Raw genomic sequence first — 20,622 nt, 5'->3', positions numbered from 1 at the left:
GAACATTTTTCTAAAACTGACTAAAATTAGATTAAAATTGAAATAATTTTAGCTTGTTTTGCCCGATTTAGATTGTGCCTAAAAATTACAAAAATAAATCTAAATTGATGTTATTTCGTTCGTTAGCTCGTTTTTGAGTGAAATTTTGTCAAAAAATAAGTCAAAAATGGTGTTACATCACCTTTTCAAGTCTTTAATCTCAGCGAAAAACACAAATTACGCTTGTTTCAAGTGTTTGCAATTAGTAAAATTAAATTATATTTAGATCTAATTAGATAGAAAATCCAATTTAGTCTTAAGAAAATTCTTCAAAAAAATTATTGAACCTGTTTATGTGAAAACTTTTTTCTTTATTTCAATTTTTTGAAGTTTAATACTCCGAATAAATTATTCATATTTTACTTTAATTTACTCACCTTTCAAAAAAGTTTCAGACACTTTGTACCAACTGATATGTTCGTTTGAATTCAGTGGTGGAATTTCCTCATCATCTTTAATTTTTTCCAGTTCTTCTCTCAATTGCACGATTTCTTTTAACTTAGTTTGCTTTTCGGGGCCCCCTGTTGAGACTTTTGCTTTCAACACACGTATTTTAGCCACAATTGCAGTTTGCCTATTTATATTATAATTGCATTTAACTGCATTGTGTAATCGATCAAATTCTATCGGCGTCCACTTCGGTGAGGGTACCAAATCATAGATATTTAATTCATTTCTGGCACGTTTTTTAATAGCATCCCCATTAAGTGGCGAGGAAAAAAATCTCTCATCCTTAAAATAGGGTGCTGCAAGTTTCCATATGTTTGTTTGGTGACTGCTTTGTTTCGGTTCTGAGTTTTTCAAAGTGTTGTTTTTTTCCCCAAGCTCGGCTTCACATTCTTGCAAAAGTTGTTGAATTTTTTTTTGAAGTTTTAAAAGTTGCAAGTTTTTTGAGCGATTTAGAACAAGCAACCGTTTTAGTTCAGGGTCTGAACATGAATCTATTACTTGTTTTTCGTCTTCTGATAGTGTGAGATTTGGGGGCTGCTCTGGAGACTCCTGAATTTGGTACGGGGTTATTTTTTCATCAAATTCCTGTAAATAAAAATGAATGGAGTTTTTAAAAGAGTTTTTGTACCTGATCACTGGTGTCTTCCTGCTTGAAGTTGACAAAATCCTGAAATTCGACTTGAAAAGTGTCCTGAAAAAACACTGTTATTTGGGGTACTTATAATTAATTTGTATTACCTGATACGACTTTTGATTGTTGATAAAGTCATTCATGTTTTTAAGGTCTTGCTCATCGTCCATTTTTGAGAATTTTGATTTCTTCACTGCACAAGACAATACCAAAATTACATAACCTCAAATTTAAACCACTTAATCTAAATTATGACCGCATAGTAGCAAATAAGTCAGATTTTAATGGTCATCACTTATTTATTTTTTGCTCAATACTTTTACTGTTATTTCGATTTAAAAAATTACAAATTTTGTTTACTTTCAGGCTTTTGGTAATTTTGCGTCCGAAGTATCTTTTAACCGAATTTTTTCTAGTTGCCCACTTTAGGTATTCTTTATTTGCTTAAATGAGATTACATAAGAATCAGAAAAATGTAAATGTAACGTTGTTTTTTTTAAATAAAGGTTTGAAATTAAATTTAGAACTAAACTTTCAAAAAAAAGTCATTAAACAAATAAAAAGATCTAAAACAATCACATTAAAACACAAAACCCTGTAAAATAGTGCTTCGTATTCTACAAACAGGCAATCAAGAGTGTGCCAATCCCATTATAAAACGAGTATTTTATGCTATTTTTTCTAATTCGCGCCCTTTTTTTTCTTATTTTAATTAAAAAAATATATTTTTGTCGTCAAGAGAATTTTGTGTTAGTTGGTATCGGTTGGTAACACTCGGCGCCTACCTGATTTTTTGAATCTTTTCTGCCTATTAAAAATAAAATTTACAAATTATTAGTTATTAGTGTTACAACATAATAATAATATATAAAATATGAGCCAACAGAATTTAGTTTGCACTCCGCCCGAAATTCGTGAAATTTCCGAAGCAACAACGCAAAATTTTTACCTGACAAGTCAGAAGCGGCATATAAAAACTAAATAACCCTAAATTCATTAAAGTACAGTGTGCTTTTATAGATAGCCATAAACGACTCCTACTGGAGACGTTAATAAACGTATTATAAACGCAAACTAAAAAACAGATATTTTGTCACACGATGTGCAATGTCGTCACTGAATCATTTAATTCTGTCGAAAAAAATGTTATTTGGAAAAACATTAATACTGTTAAGTATATTACAATTGTAATTATTAATAAAAAAAGAAAAAAATTATGTGTATATTTTATGTATTTAAAATTGTTTGCGGTAGGCAACTTTTAATACAACATTGAAAACATTGCCTACTTTTACTACCAGTTCTTGCCATGGAATCTTACCCCTTCCAAGCCAATTCTCCTTCCATAAATTCCAGTTCTTTGTGTTGAAATGTAAAAATCTTTGTGTTGAAACGTAAAAATGGAAGATAAATTAACAACTGGCGCTATATTGGTACACACGTTTAATTTTATACAGCACTTTTTTAAGAAATTATATTTTAGCGTATTTTCAAAGGTGAAGAAGTAAAGGAGCCCCAATTCCAGATTCTTGCCTACAAGAAGATGACAACAAGGCTCATGGGGCTTGCACGTTACAGAATATGTGCCTCTGATGGTGCATACACAACTACAAATGGAATTTTAACCCTTCCTCAATCAACCCCAATTGAAAACTATTCTATAATAAGATTGAAAAAGTTTAAAAAAAGTGAAATAAATTGCGCTAAGGGGCCCCAGTAAGTCTTGGTATATAATTTCATCATTAATAATATAATTATTTGTAGAAAATTACTGTTTATATTGGAATCAGAAGTGGTTGTTCCTGGTTCTCAAATTGGTAAAGAACTTGCTAACCCCCAGCTTATATCTGATGAAATTCTCTCACGTGGGGTTTCAACCTGTGAACCATCCTCGAGACAACAATTTACGTCTTTGAACCAATCCATTTCTGAGACTGTTCGGGTCCAGAAGTAACATTTTACATCCTACTATTGAACGTAAAAATAAACAAAATGCAGATTTTCGGAGACAATGAAACATAAATCATAATTTTCATCAGACAAGGTCTCATTTATTTGCTCTAATACCAAAACGTACAGTCAAACAAAGTGAAAATGACGCCTCAATGAACCAGCCCCTTCTAACCGCAAGCAAAATTATCGTATTGTAAACTTGACGTAGTTTTTTACAGTTTACAGAAAGCGAAATGAAAACTTAATTCAGAATTAAACTAATTCGAATTAGGTTATGTACAGTTGCAAAATTAAAATTTTGGACAGTATTTTTTTCTCACTTTAAAAAGTTCACTGTAAACTACTCTTTACTGTCATCATGACATTTATGAAATTTATTAATTGGACTAAATGTAACTAAATCATCGCTTTGATCAATTATTATGCCACAAATTACTATTTTTAAAAGTAAATAAATCAAAAGACATAAACATGACAAGAATATAAAATGAGGTTATTAATGTAAAGGTTGTTTTAGAGTTTACATTATGAAAATGACAGTACTGTCCGAAATTTTAATTATCTCAAATTGGGGCTATTTCGTTAAGTGTCAATATTATACAAATAAAATACACATATGACAGCCAACTCAAGAATAAACAACTAGGACCGTTTTTAATTATGTAATTCGATGTTATTAATTTTAAAGTTTCCAAATTATTTTAATGTAATTTGTGACGTAGGACTGATGAAGGCCAAATTGGCCGAAACCGGTACCCAGTAATAAAGAAATTTTACAATTGAGAGAAAATTTTATTTGTAGAATCTTGATACTTAATAATTCGAATTAAGTTGCCATTTATTTTGCATTGACAAACGTCAAGTTAATCGCGAATTAAAATTTAATTGCGATTAACTTGTTTTATAAATTGGCCATTAGTTTTGTAATTGTCATTGAAAATGAATAAAAATTATTTATTTAACTAACCAGGAAAAAAAAACGCAAAATTATTTGAAATATTTTAGTTCTGCGACAAAATGATAATTGTAATACTTTTAAATTAAATAAAAATGTTTAATTAATTTTTGTAATTTTTGTCCTGATAGCTAGAAAAAAAAATGACAACAAATCAAAATAATTTATTGATTTATTACTGGCATTATTGTTTCGGAAAATCAACGCCAAACAACTAAAACTTTTCCAAACGTCAATCACATTAACATTTTTTGAACTGCCATAAATTTGATGTCCAAAATTCCCTGTCCGCCAGTGTACAAAGCGAACCGTTTGTGGCACCGTTTTTCGAAAATTTAAACTTAAATTTAAAACCATTTTGAAGCTTTAAGTTTCAATTTTTGAGATCTTTTGATAAATTTTTTTTTGTTCTAGTTATCAAAAAAAGTCGAAAAAAAAATTGTTTTTTTTCAGAAACAATATGTGTAATTGTCATTTTGCGTTCGAAGTATTTTTTAGTCGATTTTTTTCTAGTTGTCTATCCCTTTGGATTTTATTTTTTATTTGCATTAAATGAGATTACATAATAATCAAATGAGTATTTTTATGTAAATAAAACGTTTATTATGGGTGGATTTATAAATAGCATGTAAAAATACAATAATTCGGACGAATGAATGTTCGGGCATGGAACACCTCGAGTTTTTATGAAAAGCGTCACCCGCGAAAATTACGACTTAACCTAACATTTTTTGCTGCGGTGTTAAAACGTAAAAATGGAAAATAAATTAACCACTGGCGCTATATTGGTACTCACGTTCAATTTTATACAACACTATTTTAATTAATTCTATTTTAGCGTATTTTCAAAGGTGAAGAAGTGAAGGAGCCCCAAATCCAGATTCTCACCTACAAGAAGATGCCAACAAGGAACATGGAGACAGAACGTTATAGAATATGTGCCTCTGATGGTGCATATTCAACTACAAATGGAATTTTAACCCTTTCTCAATCAACCCCCATTGAAAACTATTCCATAATCAGATTGAAAAAGTTTATGAAAAGTGAAGTAAATAACGCTAAGGGGCCCCAGTAAGTCTTGGTATATAATTTCATCATTAATAATATAATTATTTGTAGAAAATTACTTTTTATATTGGAATCAGAAGTGGTTGTTCCTGGTTCTCAAATTGGTAAAGAACTTGCTAACCCCCAGCTTATATCTGATGAAATTCTCTCACGTGAGGTTTCAACCTCTGAACCACCCTCGAGACAGCAATCAACGTCCTTGAACCAATCCATTTCTGAGACTCGAGTCTTGAGTCAAATTTCCTCCCTCACCCCTTATCACAACAAATGGGTGATTAAAGCTAGAGTCACGAGTAAGTCTGAAATGCGATCGTGGTCGAATTCTCGAGGCGAAGGCAAATTATTTAGTTTTGATTTATTGGACGAAAGTGGTGAAATAAGATGTACAGCGTTCAGAGACTTGGCCGATAAATATTTCAATTATTTACAGGTAACTGTAATTGAGGGTAACTCAATGGTGTGACTTAAGCTGTTTCAGGTCGATAAAGTCTACTACATAAGTAAATGCCAACTCAAGACAGCTAATAAACAGTTTAACCCCCTCAAAAATGACTATGAAATGACCATTGGTAATGAATCCGTTATTGAGGAGTGTGTTAATGATGATAGTGATGTACCACAAGTCAAATTCAATTTTGTACCAATCTCATCGCTTTCTGAAATCGCAGTGGGTAGTTTAGTCGATATTATAGGAATCTGTAAAGATGCATCAGACGTACAAACATTCACTTCGAAATCAACCAATCGTGAATTGCGCAAGCGCGAAGTCACACTTGTCGACCAATCAAAAACTTCCGTTCGTATCACGTGATTGTTTTCAACCAATCATTTGACGTTTCAGGTTGCTTTGACTTTGTGGGGTACACAAGCTGATTCCTTTGATCCTACTAATAATCCAGTTGTTGTGATCAAGGGGGCGAAAGTTGGAGAATTCGGGGGTGGGAAAAATTTATCAACTTTGATGAGTAGTCAGCTTAAGTTGAATCCCGATATTCAGGAATGTCACAGAATCAAGGGTTGGTTTGATTCTGAGGGGCAATATGAGACAGTTACACATTTGAGTGAAAGGACCGGAGTTGGGAATTTTCAGACAGCTTGGATGAATCTGAAAGAAGTTCAAGATAAAGGCTTGGGGAATTCTGAAAAGGGCGATTATTTTCAAACTAAGGCGACGATTTTGTTGGTGCGGTCGGAGAATTCGCTTTATAAAGCTTGTCCGACTGAAAATTGTAATAAAAAAATTGTGGATTTGGAAAATGGGATGTACAGATGTGAAAAATGTTGTCGCGATTTTCCCAATTTCAAATATCGTTTGCTGGTTTCGGTCTGTTGTTTTTTGTGTGTTGATTTTTTTATTTCTCTTGTTTGTAGATGAATATTGGGGACTTTAGCGGAAACCAATGGGTGAGTCTTTTTTCATCAGAAGCCGAGACAATTTTAGGGAAAACTGCACAAGAAATTGGACTTACCATGCAAGATGATGCTGCAGCTGGCACTGCTATTTTCCAAGCGGCTAATTTCCAACAATTTATTTTTAAATGTAGAGCCAAAATGGAAGTTTATAATGTAAAAAATTAGTAACTTGTTGATTCCTTCATAATTTTAGTTTTTAGGATGAACAACGGTTGAAAATTGTTGTTATTAAAGTGGATCCAGTTGATTATGAAGCGCATAATAACTATTTGTTGGAGCATATTGGGAAATTAATGGTTTAAACCTCATCACTCTTTACATTTTTCAGTTTATTTGAATTATTTGAGTTTCTTTAGTACCAGTAAACTTGTATTATTTTTGCATTTTTCATTTACAATAAATACTTTTTACGTTGTATAGGCTTATTTCTTGAATTCTTTTTTTTCATCGAAATAAAAGTAATAATGGGAATTTATCTATTTAAATATAAACGTTCTAATGCAATTTTTATTTAAGAAAAATTTATAACAACATTTTGTACTCGTTTGGGTGCGTTAAAAGCCTAGTGTATTTTTTGTTTTTAATGTTGGTGACAATGCTGTTGGAAGTAAATTGCTTCCATTAGACTACTGACCTTGACTATTTCTTCAAGCCAATTTCATTGACAAATTGTTTTTGACATTTTTTTTTATTTCTCATAATGAAAATATTGTTTTTGTAAATTTTGTTTGGGAAATATTGTCGGGTGCAGGAAGTGTGGCATTGGGAATATTACTATTGAAAATTTAACGCTTGCGCTATTTTCGACCCAATTTTTGACAAAATTAGAGTTTTGGGTTAAAAATCGAGTTTAATACTTAAAAGTACCAAATTCAATCTAAGTTGGTGATTTTTCGGAAAGAAAAAAATGGGTTTCTAGCGGAAAAATGTCCCAAACCTTCAAAAAAGCCAAAAGTGATGTTAATTTCTGTATAATTTTATGATTTTTTGGTACGTAATGTTTTGCCGAAATCATACTCAAAAACAAACAAAGTTTTTAATTTAAAACGTGGAAAAAAAGATTTAATTTTATCTGTTTTTTTCGAAATCTCACGAGAAAACTGGTTTTTAGCTTACAAGTCTGCTTGAGTTATGATAACACCATTTCAAACTTAAATTAGTGTTTTTAGGCTTACTTTTACCAAAATTGTGTGAAATAAGTGCATTTTTTGCGGAAAGAACTTTATAAATGGTGAAAACAACGCAATTTTTGAGCAAGTTTGGTAATTTTTTGGTTTGGTTTTGCGAAATTTTGCAAAACACGAGTTTTGGGCTCAGAAACGGAGATATACTTATATATAATACTTACTTAGGTAAGTATTTGAAAAATTAAATACTAGGTAAGTACATGAAAAAGGTAAAAAATAACATGATTTTCAACTTAATTTTGTGACTTTTTGTCTGTTTTTTATTTTACAAAAAATGCGTTTTTGGCTGAAGGACATGCTAAAATGTTCAAAATAAGAAAAAATCATATCTTATTCTTCTAAAAATGTTCTAAAACACTTGAAACTGGCAAAAATAATGCTCTTTTTAACCAAATTAATTGGTTATTTTTTTTGGTTTAGAAAAATTTTACGAAAAACGAGTTTTTAGCTTATAAACGAAGTTAAATAGATGAAAAAAGTAAAAAATAACATGGTTTTCAAACAAATTTTATGAGTTTTTGTCTGTTTTTCCACAAAAAATGCGTTTCCGACAGAAAAACATTCTTAACTACTTAAAACAGGAAAAAATATGTTATTTCCGGATTAATTTTGTGATTTCCCGATTGTTTTTCCCAAAATCTTCCAAAAAAACTGGGTTTTTAGGTTAAAATTGTGCTGAAACATTTGACTTATTTTTGACGAAATGTTGCTGCTAGCTGAGAATTTTTTTAAAATGTTCAAAAAAGCAAAAAATTTTTACTTCCGAACAAATTTGGTGGTTATTTGGCCTATTTAATGAAGTTCAACGTTTAAAGAGACAAAAATAGCACCATTTTCACTCAATTTGGTGTTCCATTTGTTTCGAAATTTTTCAACTCTTGTAACTCGTCTTTTAATATAGTATTTTGTTTTCTTCCACCAAAATTTTGACTTAATTTTCTAAATATCAATAAACAGTTTTTATTGTGCAATAAATAAAGCAAAGGCAAAATAAATAAATAGAAATTGTATTAAAAAAAACATTCATTATTTAATACAACAAACTATGAACACTCTTATTTTATTAAGAAATTTTGTGATTTTTTTCTGTTTTTTTTTTTACAAAAAATGCGTTTCCGACCGAAAAAACATTCTTAACTCCTCAAAACAGGAAAAAATATGTTATTTTCGGCTTAATTTTGTGATTTTTCAATAAAAAATTTTACTTCCGAACAAATTTGGTGGTTTTTTTGGCCTATTTAACGAAATTCAGCGTTTAAATTTTTACTCAATTTGGTGTTCAATTTGTTTCAAAATTTTTCAACTCTTCTTTTCTTTTAGATAATATAGTATTTTGTTTTCTTACACCAAAATTTTGACTTAATTTTCTAAATATCAACAAACAGTTTTTATTGTGCAGTAATTAAAGCAAAGGCAAAATAAATAAATAGAAATTGTATTGAAAAAACATTCATTATTTAATACAACAAACTATGAACACTCTAATTTTATTAAGATTCGTTGGGTTCTTCATTTGGTGTTATCTTTTCAAGATTGCTCTCATTTTCCACATGCAAAGACAAAGACAAACTCTTCACAACCTGGGAATCAGGCACATCAGCAGCACCCTCAGTCTCAACCTGAGTTGCTTCAATTGTCGCAACAATATTTTCAGGAGTTTCAGGAACATCTTCAACTACGGGTGCTGTTTCAGTTGGCGTTTCAGGAACATCTTCAACTCTTGGTGTTTGTGATATCTGCTGATCAAGAATTTCATTTTTGACTACTTCTGAAAAAATGAAATTGTTAGCTGTGCGTGTTTTCTCTTCACTTACAAAATACCTTCCCCCGTTTTAGCCCCCATTAATTCCAAAACTGGACATTGTTTACATTGACAGTTGGGGTTGATAATTGGGCCACTTTTTGACGCATCAATAGTCGTTGTATCACCAGTGGAGGGTTTCCCCGGTTCTGAGACTGAACTTGAAACTGGAGTTTCATCAACTGGAGCTTCAATCGCCAAAGCTCCTCCTCCTCCTCCTCCTCCAACAGCTGGTGTTTTGATTCTATTTCTGTTACAAGTTTTCCCTTTTCCTTTATACTCCTGAATTTCAGTAACCACTTCCACATTTCCGGAATTAGTGTAAATTAGAGTTGTTTCAATCACACCTTCTGGTCCTTCAGTAATCACTTCTAAAGTACCAGAATTAGTAATAGTTGTAGTGACATGAACACCATCTGGAGGTCTATTCAACACATCAACTTGAGTATCAATGTCAAAAGGAAAGTTCTCTTTCACTTTCAAACATTTGACTGAAGTTTCAGATTTCAACAGTTCTTTACTTCTTGAAGCGACCACTTGATGTGCAAGTTTGAAACGTTCTGAAGTCGATGGCCATACAGGACCTGCCACGGCGACAGTCTGACCAGCAGGTTCTCCAGCATGTCCTGATGATTTCTTGTTACATTTACAAGATTTTTTACTAGCAGTTGGTGTAACTTGTGGTGATTTTTTAGTTACATGACAATTACATTTCTTTTTAGTTGGTACTACTGCCGTTTCCATTACACTGCTGTCTTTCATTACAACAGGCCCTTCAGATTTGGGCCAAATTTGATCAACTTCTGATGATTTTTTCGACTTGACACATTTACAAGAAGTTTTTGATTTTGTTGGTTGGTTGGGAGTGTCAGGAGGCTCCTCTTCGGCTACGAATGCTATAGGTTCAGTAATTACAACACTTTTTTGAGATTTTTCTTCCAAACCTAAAGAGGTGATCGATAAAGAATTAGTTAGTTTGATGAAAACACTTACTACTCTTCCTTGACTCGGGTTTAACTGGTGGGGAAATATTTTCTTCATTTTGTGACTCACTTGGTGCAACTTTTCCTTCATCTGGCTCACCTGGTGCAACGTCTTCTTCAACCGGAACAGCACCTAAACATCTAAATATGTTCAAAAATGGCAAAAATAATGTAGTTTTGTTCTAAACTAGGAAATGTTTGGTTTGGTTTAGCAAAAAACTAAGGTTTTAGGCCAAAAACGCAGCTGAATACTTGAACATGGCAAAGATAACAACATTTTTCACGTAATTTGGTGATTTTTCGGCTGATTTCTGATAAAATATGCGTTTCCGATTGAAAATCATCTAAAACAATTTTGTAATTTTTTCACAATCTTTTTGAAAACTTACTTTTAACAAACAAATTAAAATAACGTTGTTTTTGACCTAATTTTGTGATTTTTAGATTTGTTTTTCAGAAACATTGCGAAGAAAACTTGGATTCTATGTCAAAAATATTCTCAAACAAAACAAAAGTCAAAAAAAGCACCATTTTTGACTCGAAATTTTTTCGCATAAAAACGTTTAAAAACATTTGAAAAGGGCAAAAATGATGCGATTCTTTATCAGATTTGGTAATTTTTTGGTTTGGTTTAGCAAAAATCTTGCGACAAAACTAAATTTTCAAGTCAAAAACGCAGTTAGATCCGTAAAATGGCAAAAACAGCGCCACTTATGACCTAATTTAGTGATTTTTCGATTACTTTTTGATGCTCGGCTGAAAACCATACTAAAACACATACAAAAAGCAGATATGATGTCATTTTTGGTTTAATTTTGTAATTTTGCGGTATATTTTACTAAAATCTTTCGAAAAAACTAAGTTTTTGACTTAAAGACGTGCTGAAACGTACAAAGAAGACTAAATAATGTAGTTTTTGACTTAATTTTATGATTTTTTCATCTGTTTTTCCAAAACTGGGGTTTTAGCTCAAATGTATACTTAAACGCTTGAAAAAGTCAAAAATTACACCATTTTCGACTCAATTGTAATTATTGGAAATGCTATTTGTGACCAAATTTGGTAATGTTTTCCTTTGGTTTAGCGGAATTTTTCGAAAAACAAGTTTTGGCTCAAAAACGGAATTAAATAATTGGGAAACGAAAAAATAACATAATTTTTAACATAATTTTTGTGATTTTTGTCTGGCTAAAAAACATGCTGAAATGCCTAAAAAAACTAGGGTTTTTTTCGCCTTTTTTTGACGAAATTAATAAAATTATTTCGAGAAAGTGACTTCTTTGCTCAGAAATGTGTTTGGTAAATGACAAAAACAGCACCATTTTCGACTCAATTTGAAAATGTTTTCGGAGTATTTTTGACGAAATTTTGTGAAATAATTGCGTTTTTTTCCAAAAAAAACCTTCTAAAACACTTGAAAGAGCAAAAGTAATGTTATTTTTGACTTATGCGGTAATTTTGTGATTTAGTTTAAATAAATTTCGCGAAAAACAAGTTTTTTCCTCAAAAAACAGAGTTAAATCTTTAAAAAAAAAAAAACTAAAAAATACAAAATTCATAACCTAATAATTTTGTGGTTTTTGTTAAAAACTGCGTTTCCGAATGAAAATCATGGTAAAACACACATAAAAGGCAAAAATGATGTTATTTTTGGTTTAATTTTGTAATTTTGCGGTATAGGTATGTTAACAGAACTTCTCGAAAAAAACTAAGTTTTTGACTTAAAGACGTGCTGAAACGTACAAAGAAGACAAAATAATATATAGTTTTTGACCTAATTTTATGATTTTTTGATCTGGTTTTTCGAAACTGTGGTTTTTATTCAAGAGTATACCTAAAAAAATCAAAAATAGCACCATTTTCGACATTTGGTTTAACGGAATTTTTCGAAAAACAAATTTTTAGCTCAAAAATGGGATTCAATAATTGGGAAAAGGTAAAAACAACATACTTAATTTTTAACCTAATTTTGTGATTTTTTTTTCTGGTTAAAAAACGTTGAAATTCTAAAAAGAAAAAGAAATAGTGTTTTTTTGGCTTATTTTTTAGAAAATGTTGCAAATTATGTTTCTGGTTGGAAAATGGTACAAATTTTTGGGCCTGTGTAAATAAATTATTTCGAAAAAGTAAGCCAAATGTTTAAAAAGACAAAAATAGCAATGTTTTTGAATTATTTTTGACAAAATTGTGTGAAATAATTGCGTTTGTTGCTAAAAATCCTTCTAAAACACTTGAAAAGAGCAAAAATAATGTTATTTTTGTCTTATTTGGTAATTTGTAGATTTAGTTTAAAGAAATTAAACAAGTTTTTGCCTTAAAAACAGAGTTAAAACTTTTAAAAACTAAAAAATAACATAATAATCATAACCTAATTTTGTAAGATGATGTTAATTTTATCCTAATGATGTAATTTTCAGGTATTTTTTTCCAAAACACCTCTCAAAAAACTGAGTTTTTAACTTAAAGACTCGTTAAAACTCTCAAAGAAGGCAAAATAATGTTGTTTTTGTCGTAAATGTGTAATTTTTCGATTTGTTTTCCTGAGGCTTTGCTCATAGTGTACTTAAACTTTCAAAACAGTCAAAAATAGCACCGATTTTGACTTTTTCCGATTGTTTTTGACGAAATTTTGTGAAATAATTGCGTATTTCACAGAAAAACAAAAATAAATTCTTAGCTCAAAAACGGAGTTCTATGTGGAAAAAGTAAAAATAACATGATTATGTGATTTTTGGCTGTTACTTTTTACAAAAATTGTGTTTCCGGCTGAAAAACAAGCTAAAAAAAGGGAAAAAATTATGTATCTTTGACCTAATCTCAAAAAACTGGGTTTTTAGCTTAAACATTTGAAATGGACACCTGGTGCAACGTTGTCTTCAATCACAACAGCACCTAAACATTGTCTAAGATTCAAAAACTCACCAGTTTCTGCTTGAGTCATTAGCAATTCCACCGGATCAACCCCTTTCATTGGTTCTTCTGCAGCTTCAGTACCAACTTTATTTGTTAATGGTCTAGTTTGTTCCTCTTCTTTTGGAATCTTATTTTCAATGATATCAGTGAGACTCTTGAGTAATTTCGCCGCAGCTGTTAAATCCTCCGGAAGTGAAAGACATTCCCCACATGGTTCACACTCTTTTAGAATTTTGCTCAATTCTCTCGCAATTTGATGTAAATCACATTCGTCCTTTTGCACATTTGCATTGATTTGGGCATTTAAAGCATCTTGAAGACTTTTAATTGTTTCAGCTTCGCTGATTTTCTGCCGAATTAAGTCTTCTTCTAGTTTTGCACATTTGTTTTGGAATGCTTGAAGTGTTTCAACAAGTTGTTCATTTGTAGTTGTTAAATTGTAGATGTTGGTGTTTGCGGTACATAATTGCATTTTAAGAGAGTTGATTTCTTTTTGGTAGAATTCTTGAAGTTGGGCTTGTTCTTTTTGGGCTTCTTCTAGTTTTTGCTCCAATTGGAAACATTTGTATCGTTCAGTTTCGATTTTAAATTGCATGGGGCCTTCCATTCGTTCTAAGTACTGACGAACTTCCAATCTCATATCTTTCAGTTCGTTTTTCAGTAAGAAGTTTTCTAATTTTAACTCAGCGTTGGTTTTTTGATCAGATTGGGAGGGAGAAGAGTCGTTGCAAGGGCAACAAGCCGAAGCTTGAGGTACTTTCGTGGAGAAATCAATGTTCTTGTATTGGTCGAAAACATCATCATAGATTTTATTTTTTTGTTCTAAATCTTTAATATCATGTAGCAATTTCTTCTGTTGTGAGGCTAAATCATGAATGTTTTGAATGTAAAAAAGATCCATTGATTTCAGGGATAATTTGCTTGGGGAACCAAGACTTAGACCTCCATTTGGTGGTGAAGCTTTTGGTTCTTCTTGTGTGCAAATACAGTCATCGACGTTTGAAATGTCACAATTACAGCCTTCATTTTTCAGGTCTGTTGGTACCATTGACGAGAAACTACTGCTGCAAATGCTACAATTGCAGTCTTTGGTACCTGATTTGGGGTATTTGGGGCTTCCTTCAGGAGGATGGTCTAGTTGACAAGGATTGCACATACAATTTTCATTTCTACTTTGGTCAATGACAGTTCTTGCTGTTACCCTTTCACTTCTGATGCATTGTGATCCTGTGATTTCCTTTGTTGGGACATCTTGAGGAGCACGAGGGGATGACTGGCTTGTTGGGGTTGGTGATGGGGTTGGGGGGGTGTTTTTTGGTTTAGAAGAGCCAAAAATCGAAAAAACACATTTGAAAAATCCGCCTTTGTCTTGTGGTGGTGGACAAGTACAAGCTCCAAAAATGTGTTCGGCTTCTTTTAACGAAAGTGTGTCTTTGGGTTTTTCATTTTTGGAAATTATTGCATCCATTGCTTCTAATTTGAGGCGTAATTCTTGTTCTTTTTGTTGAAGAGTGCGATTTTTTTCTTCATACTTTAATTTGAGAGTTTCCCAAAATTCTTGTTGTTTCGCCATTTTCAATTTTGTGTTGGAAAATGTGTTGGACATTAAAAATTCACAAAAATTTTGACATATTTCAGTTTCATGACAAAGGGATGATCTTTTGTTTTCTACCGTTTTCCTATTTTAAAATTTATACCACGGAAATTCGTCCACTTTTCCAAGCTTCCTTTTTAGGGAAATAGTGTCCAACCGAAAGGCAAAAATTGTTTTTTAATTTTCTACAAATGGTATTAATGATTTTGAAAACATTTTGACAAGGTAAATTAGTTTAGAAAGACTAGAGGAATTTCGTGGTACATTTTACTAAAATCTTTCGAAAAAACTAAGTTTTTGACTTAAAGGCGTGCTGAAACGTACAAAGAAACGCAATTGTTTTGAAAAATTTTCTTTAAAACTAGCCAAGAATTTACCAAATGAAGTCAAAAATGGTGTTATTTGTGTTTTTTCCATATGTACATTTTTTAAATAAAAAAATTTTTAAAAAAGCATTAACTGACTTTAACATTACCATATTAGATCAAAATTGATATTACCTTAGCTTGTTTTAACCAGAGGTTTATTTATTTTGCAAGATTTTGTCGAAATATACCTAAAAAAATACAAAAATAAATCAAAAGTGATTTTGTTTATTTCACTCGAATTATCTGGAAAGTTGATAAGCCAAAAAACGCATAACTTGTTTTTTTAGTATTTTTACTTATTTCAAACTTTCGAGTACGATTTGAAATAAAATCTCAAAAGCTTTTTTCGAAATTTAAAAAAAAACAAAAATCACAAAATTAAATGAAAAACATTTATTTGCTTTTTTGAGCGTTTCTTATCACGTTTCTCAACCATGAACGCAAAATTTCGTTAAAGACAAGTTGAAAAATCACAGAATTTCTCCGAAAATGGTGTTATTTTTGCTTTTGTCGAGTTTTTTAGCACGTTTTTTTAGACAGAAACACAATTATTTTGTAAAGTTTCCTTTAAAACTAGCCAAGAAGTTACCAAATGAAGCCAAAATTGGTGTTATTTGTATCTTTTTCACGTGTAATTGTGTTTTTGAAATAAAAACAAAATTACAAAAAAGTATTAACTGAATTAAACATTAACAAATTAGATCGAAATTGATGTTACCTTAGCTTGTTTTAACCAAAAGTTCATATATTTTGCAAGATTTTGTCGAAATATGCCTAAACAACACAAAAATAAATCAAAAATTATATGATTTAGTTTATTTCACCCGATATAGTATATGAAAAGTTGATCAAAAAGGACATAAGTAAAAAAATGGTATTATTTTTACTTATTTCAAACTTTTGAGTATGATTTGAAATAAAACCTCAGAAGCTTTTTGCAAAATTTTGCTAAAAACGAAATCGAAAAATCACAAAATTAAACCAAACATTTTTTTGCTCTTTTTTATCACGTTTCGTGAACGCAATTATTTTGCAAAATTTCGTTAAAGACAAGTTGAAAAATCACAGAATTAGTCTGAAAATGGTGTTATTTTTGCTTTTTTCGGAGGTTTAAGCACGTTTTTAAAACAAAAACTTTTTTTAAAATGTTTCGAAATTGATATTATCGTACGTAAATTGAAAAAACTGCAAAACTTATAGAAAACAGTGTTACTTTTGCTTATTACAAACTTGTAGGCACGTTTTTGAACTAAAATGTCTTTTTTGATCGTTTTATCACGTGCCTTAGCGATGTTTTTGTAAAATTTTGTTAAAACAAGTGGAAAAATCACAAAATTGGACCAAGAATTTGGGTTATTTTTTAGCCTTCTAACACGTTTTTGTGCTAAAAACTTCGTTTTGACACAATATTTATATTTCCCTAATTTTAATAAGTGCGAAGATGGCAATGTTTTCATCCTTGATTAAACACTCCCCGAAAACCTCCTCAATCGTTAAAAAAAGCAGAAATTCGTCGAATAATAAATGAATTTTTGCAACTTGTAGAAACAATGTAACAACAAATTTAATCAAAAAGTTAATCAATCAAAAAAAAAACTTTTTCAAGAAAAAAAAAACAAAAATTGCTAATTTTTTATTTCACTCATTTTCTTTCGTGTAGTCTTTAATAATATCCATAATTGATAATACTGAGCCGGTGATTGCTCCTGCAAAGGCCAAAATAATTATGAACACATCCTTGAAGACAGTAAAATACGTCAATGATCCACATTTCATTGCCAAATCAAGCATTGCTGGCACTAATAATGCTAAAAAAGATCCAGTCAATGCTCCAATCAGTGAAATAAAAGATGCCAAATTTGCACTGATATTAGCTATTGCATCTGAAAAGAAAAAATACAAAAAAAAAATTAAAAAATTAATCATACAAGTTATGAGAACAGCCACTGATCTGTAGACATTTATTATCAAAGTTGGATGATTGAAAGGTCCCCATTTTTTGTAAAATCTCGGAAAAGCAATTTCAAAAGGAATATACATGTGCAAAGCAAAAGTAAACATCACTCCAATAGATATTAAAATTTTTGTAGCAATAGCTAGACTGAAAAAGCAAGTAAAACATTGATAGTTATGACAAGAAAATACCCTTCTTCTTGTGGTAAATTAAGAAAAGCACTTCCTTTTACTTCATCTCCCCACATCCAGTAGCTAAAAATTCCAACAAGCAAATACAAAGATACGACTACTGTCATTGCCACATTTAAAACACCACAAATATTTGTGAAGGAATCCGGATTTTTCATTTCCATTCGTAATGGTACAATCTGTGTAAAAAAATTAAAAAACTGGTAAACAACCCAAAATTTTTACAAAGGTAATTCCGCCCACTGCAAATAAGACAATCCCAAAAAAGAGAGGAAGTTTCTCAATGTGAGTTACTAAATTTCGTTGAGTTTTCACATCCAAATTTACCATTGAATAATACAAAACTAACACAATTCCAACCCACATGATAAGATTTGCTAAGAAAGACACTGGAGTTAACAGTTTCAAATTTCCTAGAAAAGTTGAGAGCCACATGGGTAGTAAAATAAGGGCAAGAATCACACGGTAGTTTTGCTTCCAGTGGTAAGCTTCAGCGATCTGTAAGTGAAAAGTCTGCATTATTCATGATTTCAGGTGATAGATAAATTACTTCACCAAGATGTTTTGAAACAAAAATGAAGTAGACGACGCAATATCCATACTCTGCAAGAATTAGAAACACATCAGTGGTGCTTCCAAAAGTCTTTGAATGTTTCTTCAACCAAGTGGAATCACAATCTTCAAAAGTGTATTGAACCGTTTCAGCAAAACTTGGTAAAACAGGAACCGTTTCTTTTTCGGTAATTTTAATAATTGCCTTAATCTGAAAATAAAATTTTACAAATTAGAATGTTGTTTTTATACCAATCATTGCCAGTATATGTTGGCAATGCAAATTGACTAAAGCTATGAATATTAATAAGAGTGGGCCTAAAAGTATTCCACTGTTCATGAAACCAGCACCCATTGCAAAAATTCCTGAACCAACATATCCTTTTATTGCGTGTGTTAGCGTTTCCAAATAACTAAAAAAATTCTTATTATTCATCATTGTAAAAAATACTAACTAACTGTGTTGGTTTTTTGACTCCTGTTACATTATCACCACGTACTACAAGAAAAGGTCTAGAAAGAATGTCATTTCTAATTTTTAATGACGTTTTTACTAACTTACCTTGTTGTTTCTTGAGATTCCATGATAAATTTTATCAAAAAGATTTATGAAGTGTCACATTTCAAAATTTTCACTATTTAATAAGTCGTAATGATTGACAGTAAATTTCGAAAATCTGGTAAATTTAAGTTTTTAAAGTTGGATTAAAAAAAACTTCGAAGAAATGTCTCTTAATCTCAATTTGCTCTATTTGTGTTTAATTGAATTCTATTTGTTATTTTGTAATATCAAATGACAAAATAACTTTATTATTAATTTATTATAACTAGGTTACAAGTAATATGTAATTAAGCAAATATAAATAATTGTAATAAAAATAAAAAAATATTTTAAATTTTATTATACAAAAAAAAATTAAAAATAATAATGAAACTACGAAATAATAAAATAATAATAAATCATGAAACAAAGGAGGTGAAGAGAATAAAAACAATGAAGAAGATGAAGAAAATATAGGGGCTAATTTAAACGTAGAAACGGAAGAAAATAAGGAACCCGAAGAAATTCCGCTAAACGTGAAAAATAAGTTAATTGTCTTTTTACTGTCATTATAAGTTTAGGCTCAAATTTTACCCCACCAAAACAGTTAAGGGTTAAATAATACACATAACACAATAACGATAAACATAATATGTGTCTCACCATAAATACCTAGAATCGTTTTTAACACAAAATTAATTTGACTAATTAGAGCTGTCCGTAAAGACTCAACTCAACTCATATAATAATCCCTAAGCAAAAACCGTCCTCAGTAAAATTAATATAAATATTATATTTTAATTTTTTATTTTTTAGGTTTACGTATTGGTCTTAGTGCCTTTATATTAAACCTATCTATTTTTTTAATTTATTTTTAAATAGATGAATAATAAAAAAATTGAAGTTTTGAAATGAACTAACAATTCTCTTATTGAGGGGTTCAAATGCATAACTTTGCTTTGAACAAACGCAATAAAACCATCATGTTGTGGGTTACACCCTGCGGTGCGGCCCGGCCTGTCATAAATTATGCTCCAGGTACAGAAAATCGTGTATTATTGGTTGCCTACTTTCAATTTAATTTTTGCTTTATATCAAAGAATCAAGAACAGTTATCAAATTCGCATTATATCAGGGCACTGTATTTTTAAATTACCTATAAACTGTTTTTTTTTAATTCAATACGGTATACCGTTATCAAAAAATCTTAATAATTAAAATTTTCACATTTTATTCAATAAAAAAATATCTATTAACTTATTTAAAGCGGGAATATTTCCCTGGTCTCCATTTACCTTTAAAGAAACACTACAAACATCAAGAAACTCTTCAAATCCAAATTTGCGGCTAAAAACAATGAAATAAATTTACATGTAATAGGTATACGCCAGCTTTCAGGGGGTCTGGAGCCTTAATAGTAGGACAACAAAACGAGGGTAGTAATAGAGGTAGGTAATAGGTCAATAATGAGTCACTTTCCAACCTCCTTCAAGATTAGAAAAGTCACATTACAATACAATAAATTACAATAAATTTTTTGATTTCAAAAATACTCAGTCTGGAGGCTGTAAATGACTAATCCGTCTCAGATACGAGTAGTGTTGGGCGCATCCGCCAAGAGTAAATACGTAATAATACTGATACTGTGTGCAGCGTAAAGCGTAGTGCGCGTGTTTAGGGTTTTAGAGTTGGCTGAAGAACGCGGAATTGCTTTGAAGTAGTAGCGCCGTAAACGACGGTTGATTTGGTGGTGCCGACGCGAATGTACAATTCGATTTTTATAATTTTATTTGTTTTAACAAAGTGGTTTTCCACTAGCAATTACCCTCGGGAATTATTTTCCGTTAATCATGACACAAATGAAATAATTTGGTTATTTAATTAGGCAGTGGTGAGTCTCTTATTTAAATATTTGATTCAAAACATTATTATTTTTGGTGTTATTACCTCTACATCGAAACATAATACAGAATATCTCAGCGAGTTGGTAAAATGCAATATTACTGACTTTTAAATATTATGTAGAAAA

General features: G+C 30.7%; 6 protein-coding genes across 8 annotated transcripts in view; 3 read left to right on the top strand and 3 right to left on the bottom strand.

The window, feature by feature from the left end:
- Positions 1 to 1,509, bottom strand: part of LOC123015599 (snRNA-activating protein complex subunit 4) — a 5,477-nt gene extending 3,968 nt beyond the window's left edge. Inside the window, exons 1-3 of the mRNA XM_044415421.1 lie at positions 1,228 to 1,509; positions 1,118 to 1,180; positions 417 to 1,074 (exon numbers count right to left, since the gene is read on the bottom strand). Coding sequence (XP_044271356.1) covers positions 417 to 1,074; positions 1,118 to 1,180; positions 1,228 to 1,290 — 784 coding nt within the window. The 5' untranslated portion in view covers positions 1,291 to 1,509. The remainder of the gene's footprint in view (positions 1 to 416; positions 1,075 to 1,117; positions 1,181 to 1,227) is intronic.
- Positions 1,510 to 2,418: 909 nt separating this feature from the next.
- On the top strand, positions 2,419 to 3,410 carry LOC123015702. Its single transcript, XM_044415582.1, has 3 exons — positions 2,419 to 2,553; positions 2,604 to 2,836; positions 2,885 to 3,410. The coding sequence occupies exons 1-3, from the start codon at positions 2,521 to 2,523 to the stop codon at positions 3,072 to 3,074; spliced, it is 456 nt and encodes a 151-aa protein (XP_044271517.1). The 5' UTR covers positions 2,419 to 2,520; the 3' UTR covers positions 3,075 to 3,410.
- A 1,305-nt stretch (positions 3,411 to 4,715) lies between these two features.
- Positions 4,716 to 6,924, top strand: LOC123015691 (replication protein A 70 kDa DNA-binding subunit-like). The gene is made up of 7 exons (XM_044415569.1): positions 4,716 to 4,816; positions 4,867 to 5,099; positions 5,148 to 5,526; positions 5,575 to 5,892; positions 5,938 to 6,420; positions 6,468 to 6,662; positions 6,710 to 6,924. Exons 1-7 carry the CDS (start codon positions 4,784 to 4,786, stop codon positions 6,809 to 6,811), a joined length of 1,743 nt encoding a protein of 580 aa, XP_044271504.1. The 5' UTR covers positions 4,716 to 4,783; the 3' UTR covers positions 6,812 to 6,924.
- Positions 6,925 to 9,115: 2,191 nt separating this feature from the next.
- Positions 9,116 to 15,074, bottom strand: LOC123003818. Of its 3 annotated transcripts, none has more exons than XM_044396845.1 (4): positions 13,403 to 15,074; positions 10,491 to 10,613; positions 9,518 to 10,441; positions 9,116 to 9,461 (listed from the first exon to the last, which is right to left on the bottom strand). In XM_044396845.1, exons 1-4 carry the CDS (start codon positions 14,997 to 14,999, stop codon positions 9,187 to 9,189), a joined length of 2,919 nt encoding a protein of 972 aa, XP_044252780.1. In that variant the 5' UTR covers positions 15,000 to 15,074; the 3' UTR covers positions 9,116 to 9,186. The 3 variants fall into 3 exon arrangements, with proteins under 3 accessions (XP_044252780.1, XP_044252774.1, XP_044252767.1); XM_044396839.1 differs by having other exon boundaries at positions 9,116 to 9,464; positions 10,494 to 10,613; positions 13,403 to 15,073; XM_044396832.1 differs by having other exon boundaries at positions 9,116 to 9,464; positions 13,403 to 15,072.
- A 1,911-nt stretch (positions 15,075 to 16,985) lies between these two features.
- On the bottom strand, positions 16,986 to 18,706 carry LOC123005291 (proton-coupled amino acid transporter-like protein CG1139). Its single transcript, XM_044398975.1, has 9 exons — positions 18,615 to 18,706; positions 18,512 to 18,565; positions 18,315 to 18,465; positions 18,051 to 18,263; positions 17,726 to 17,998; positions 17,501 to 17,679; positions 17,284 to 17,456; positions 17,112 to 17,238; positions 16,986 to 17,061 (listed from the first exon to the last, which is right to left on the bottom strand). Exons 1-9 carry the CDS (start codon positions 18,635 to 18,637, stop codon positions 17,019 to 17,021), a joined length of 1,236 nt encoding a protein of 411 aa, XP_044254910.1. The 5' UTR covers positions 18,638 to 18,706; the 3' UTR covers positions 16,986 to 17,018.
- Positions 18,707 to 20,350: 1,644 nt separating this feature from the next.
- The window catches only part of LOC123004759 (probable G-protein coupled receptor B0563.6), a 62,550-nt gene continuing 62,278 nt past the window's right edge, over positions 20,351 to 20,622 (top strand). The window contains exon 1 of the mRNA XM_044398177.1: positions 20,351 to 20,484. The gene's annotated coding sequence lies outside the window, so the exon portion shown is untranslated. The remainder of the gene's footprint in view (positions 20,485 to 20,622) is intronic.

Source organism: Tribolium madens, unplaced genomic scaffold, assembly GCF_015345945.1.
Source record: "Tribolium madens isolate multiple individuals breed KSU strain unplaced genomic scaffold, Tmad_KSU_1.1 Scaffold_11;HRSCAF=98;Tcas5.2_LG3b, whole genome shotgun sequence".
In the NCBI taxonomy this organism is placed as follows: Eukaryota; Metazoa; Arthropoda; class Insecta; order Coleoptera; family Tenebrionidae; genus Tribolium; species Tribolium madens.
Note: the sequence above shows the minus strand (reverse complement) of the source record. Positions and strands in the feature narration are given on the sequence as shown.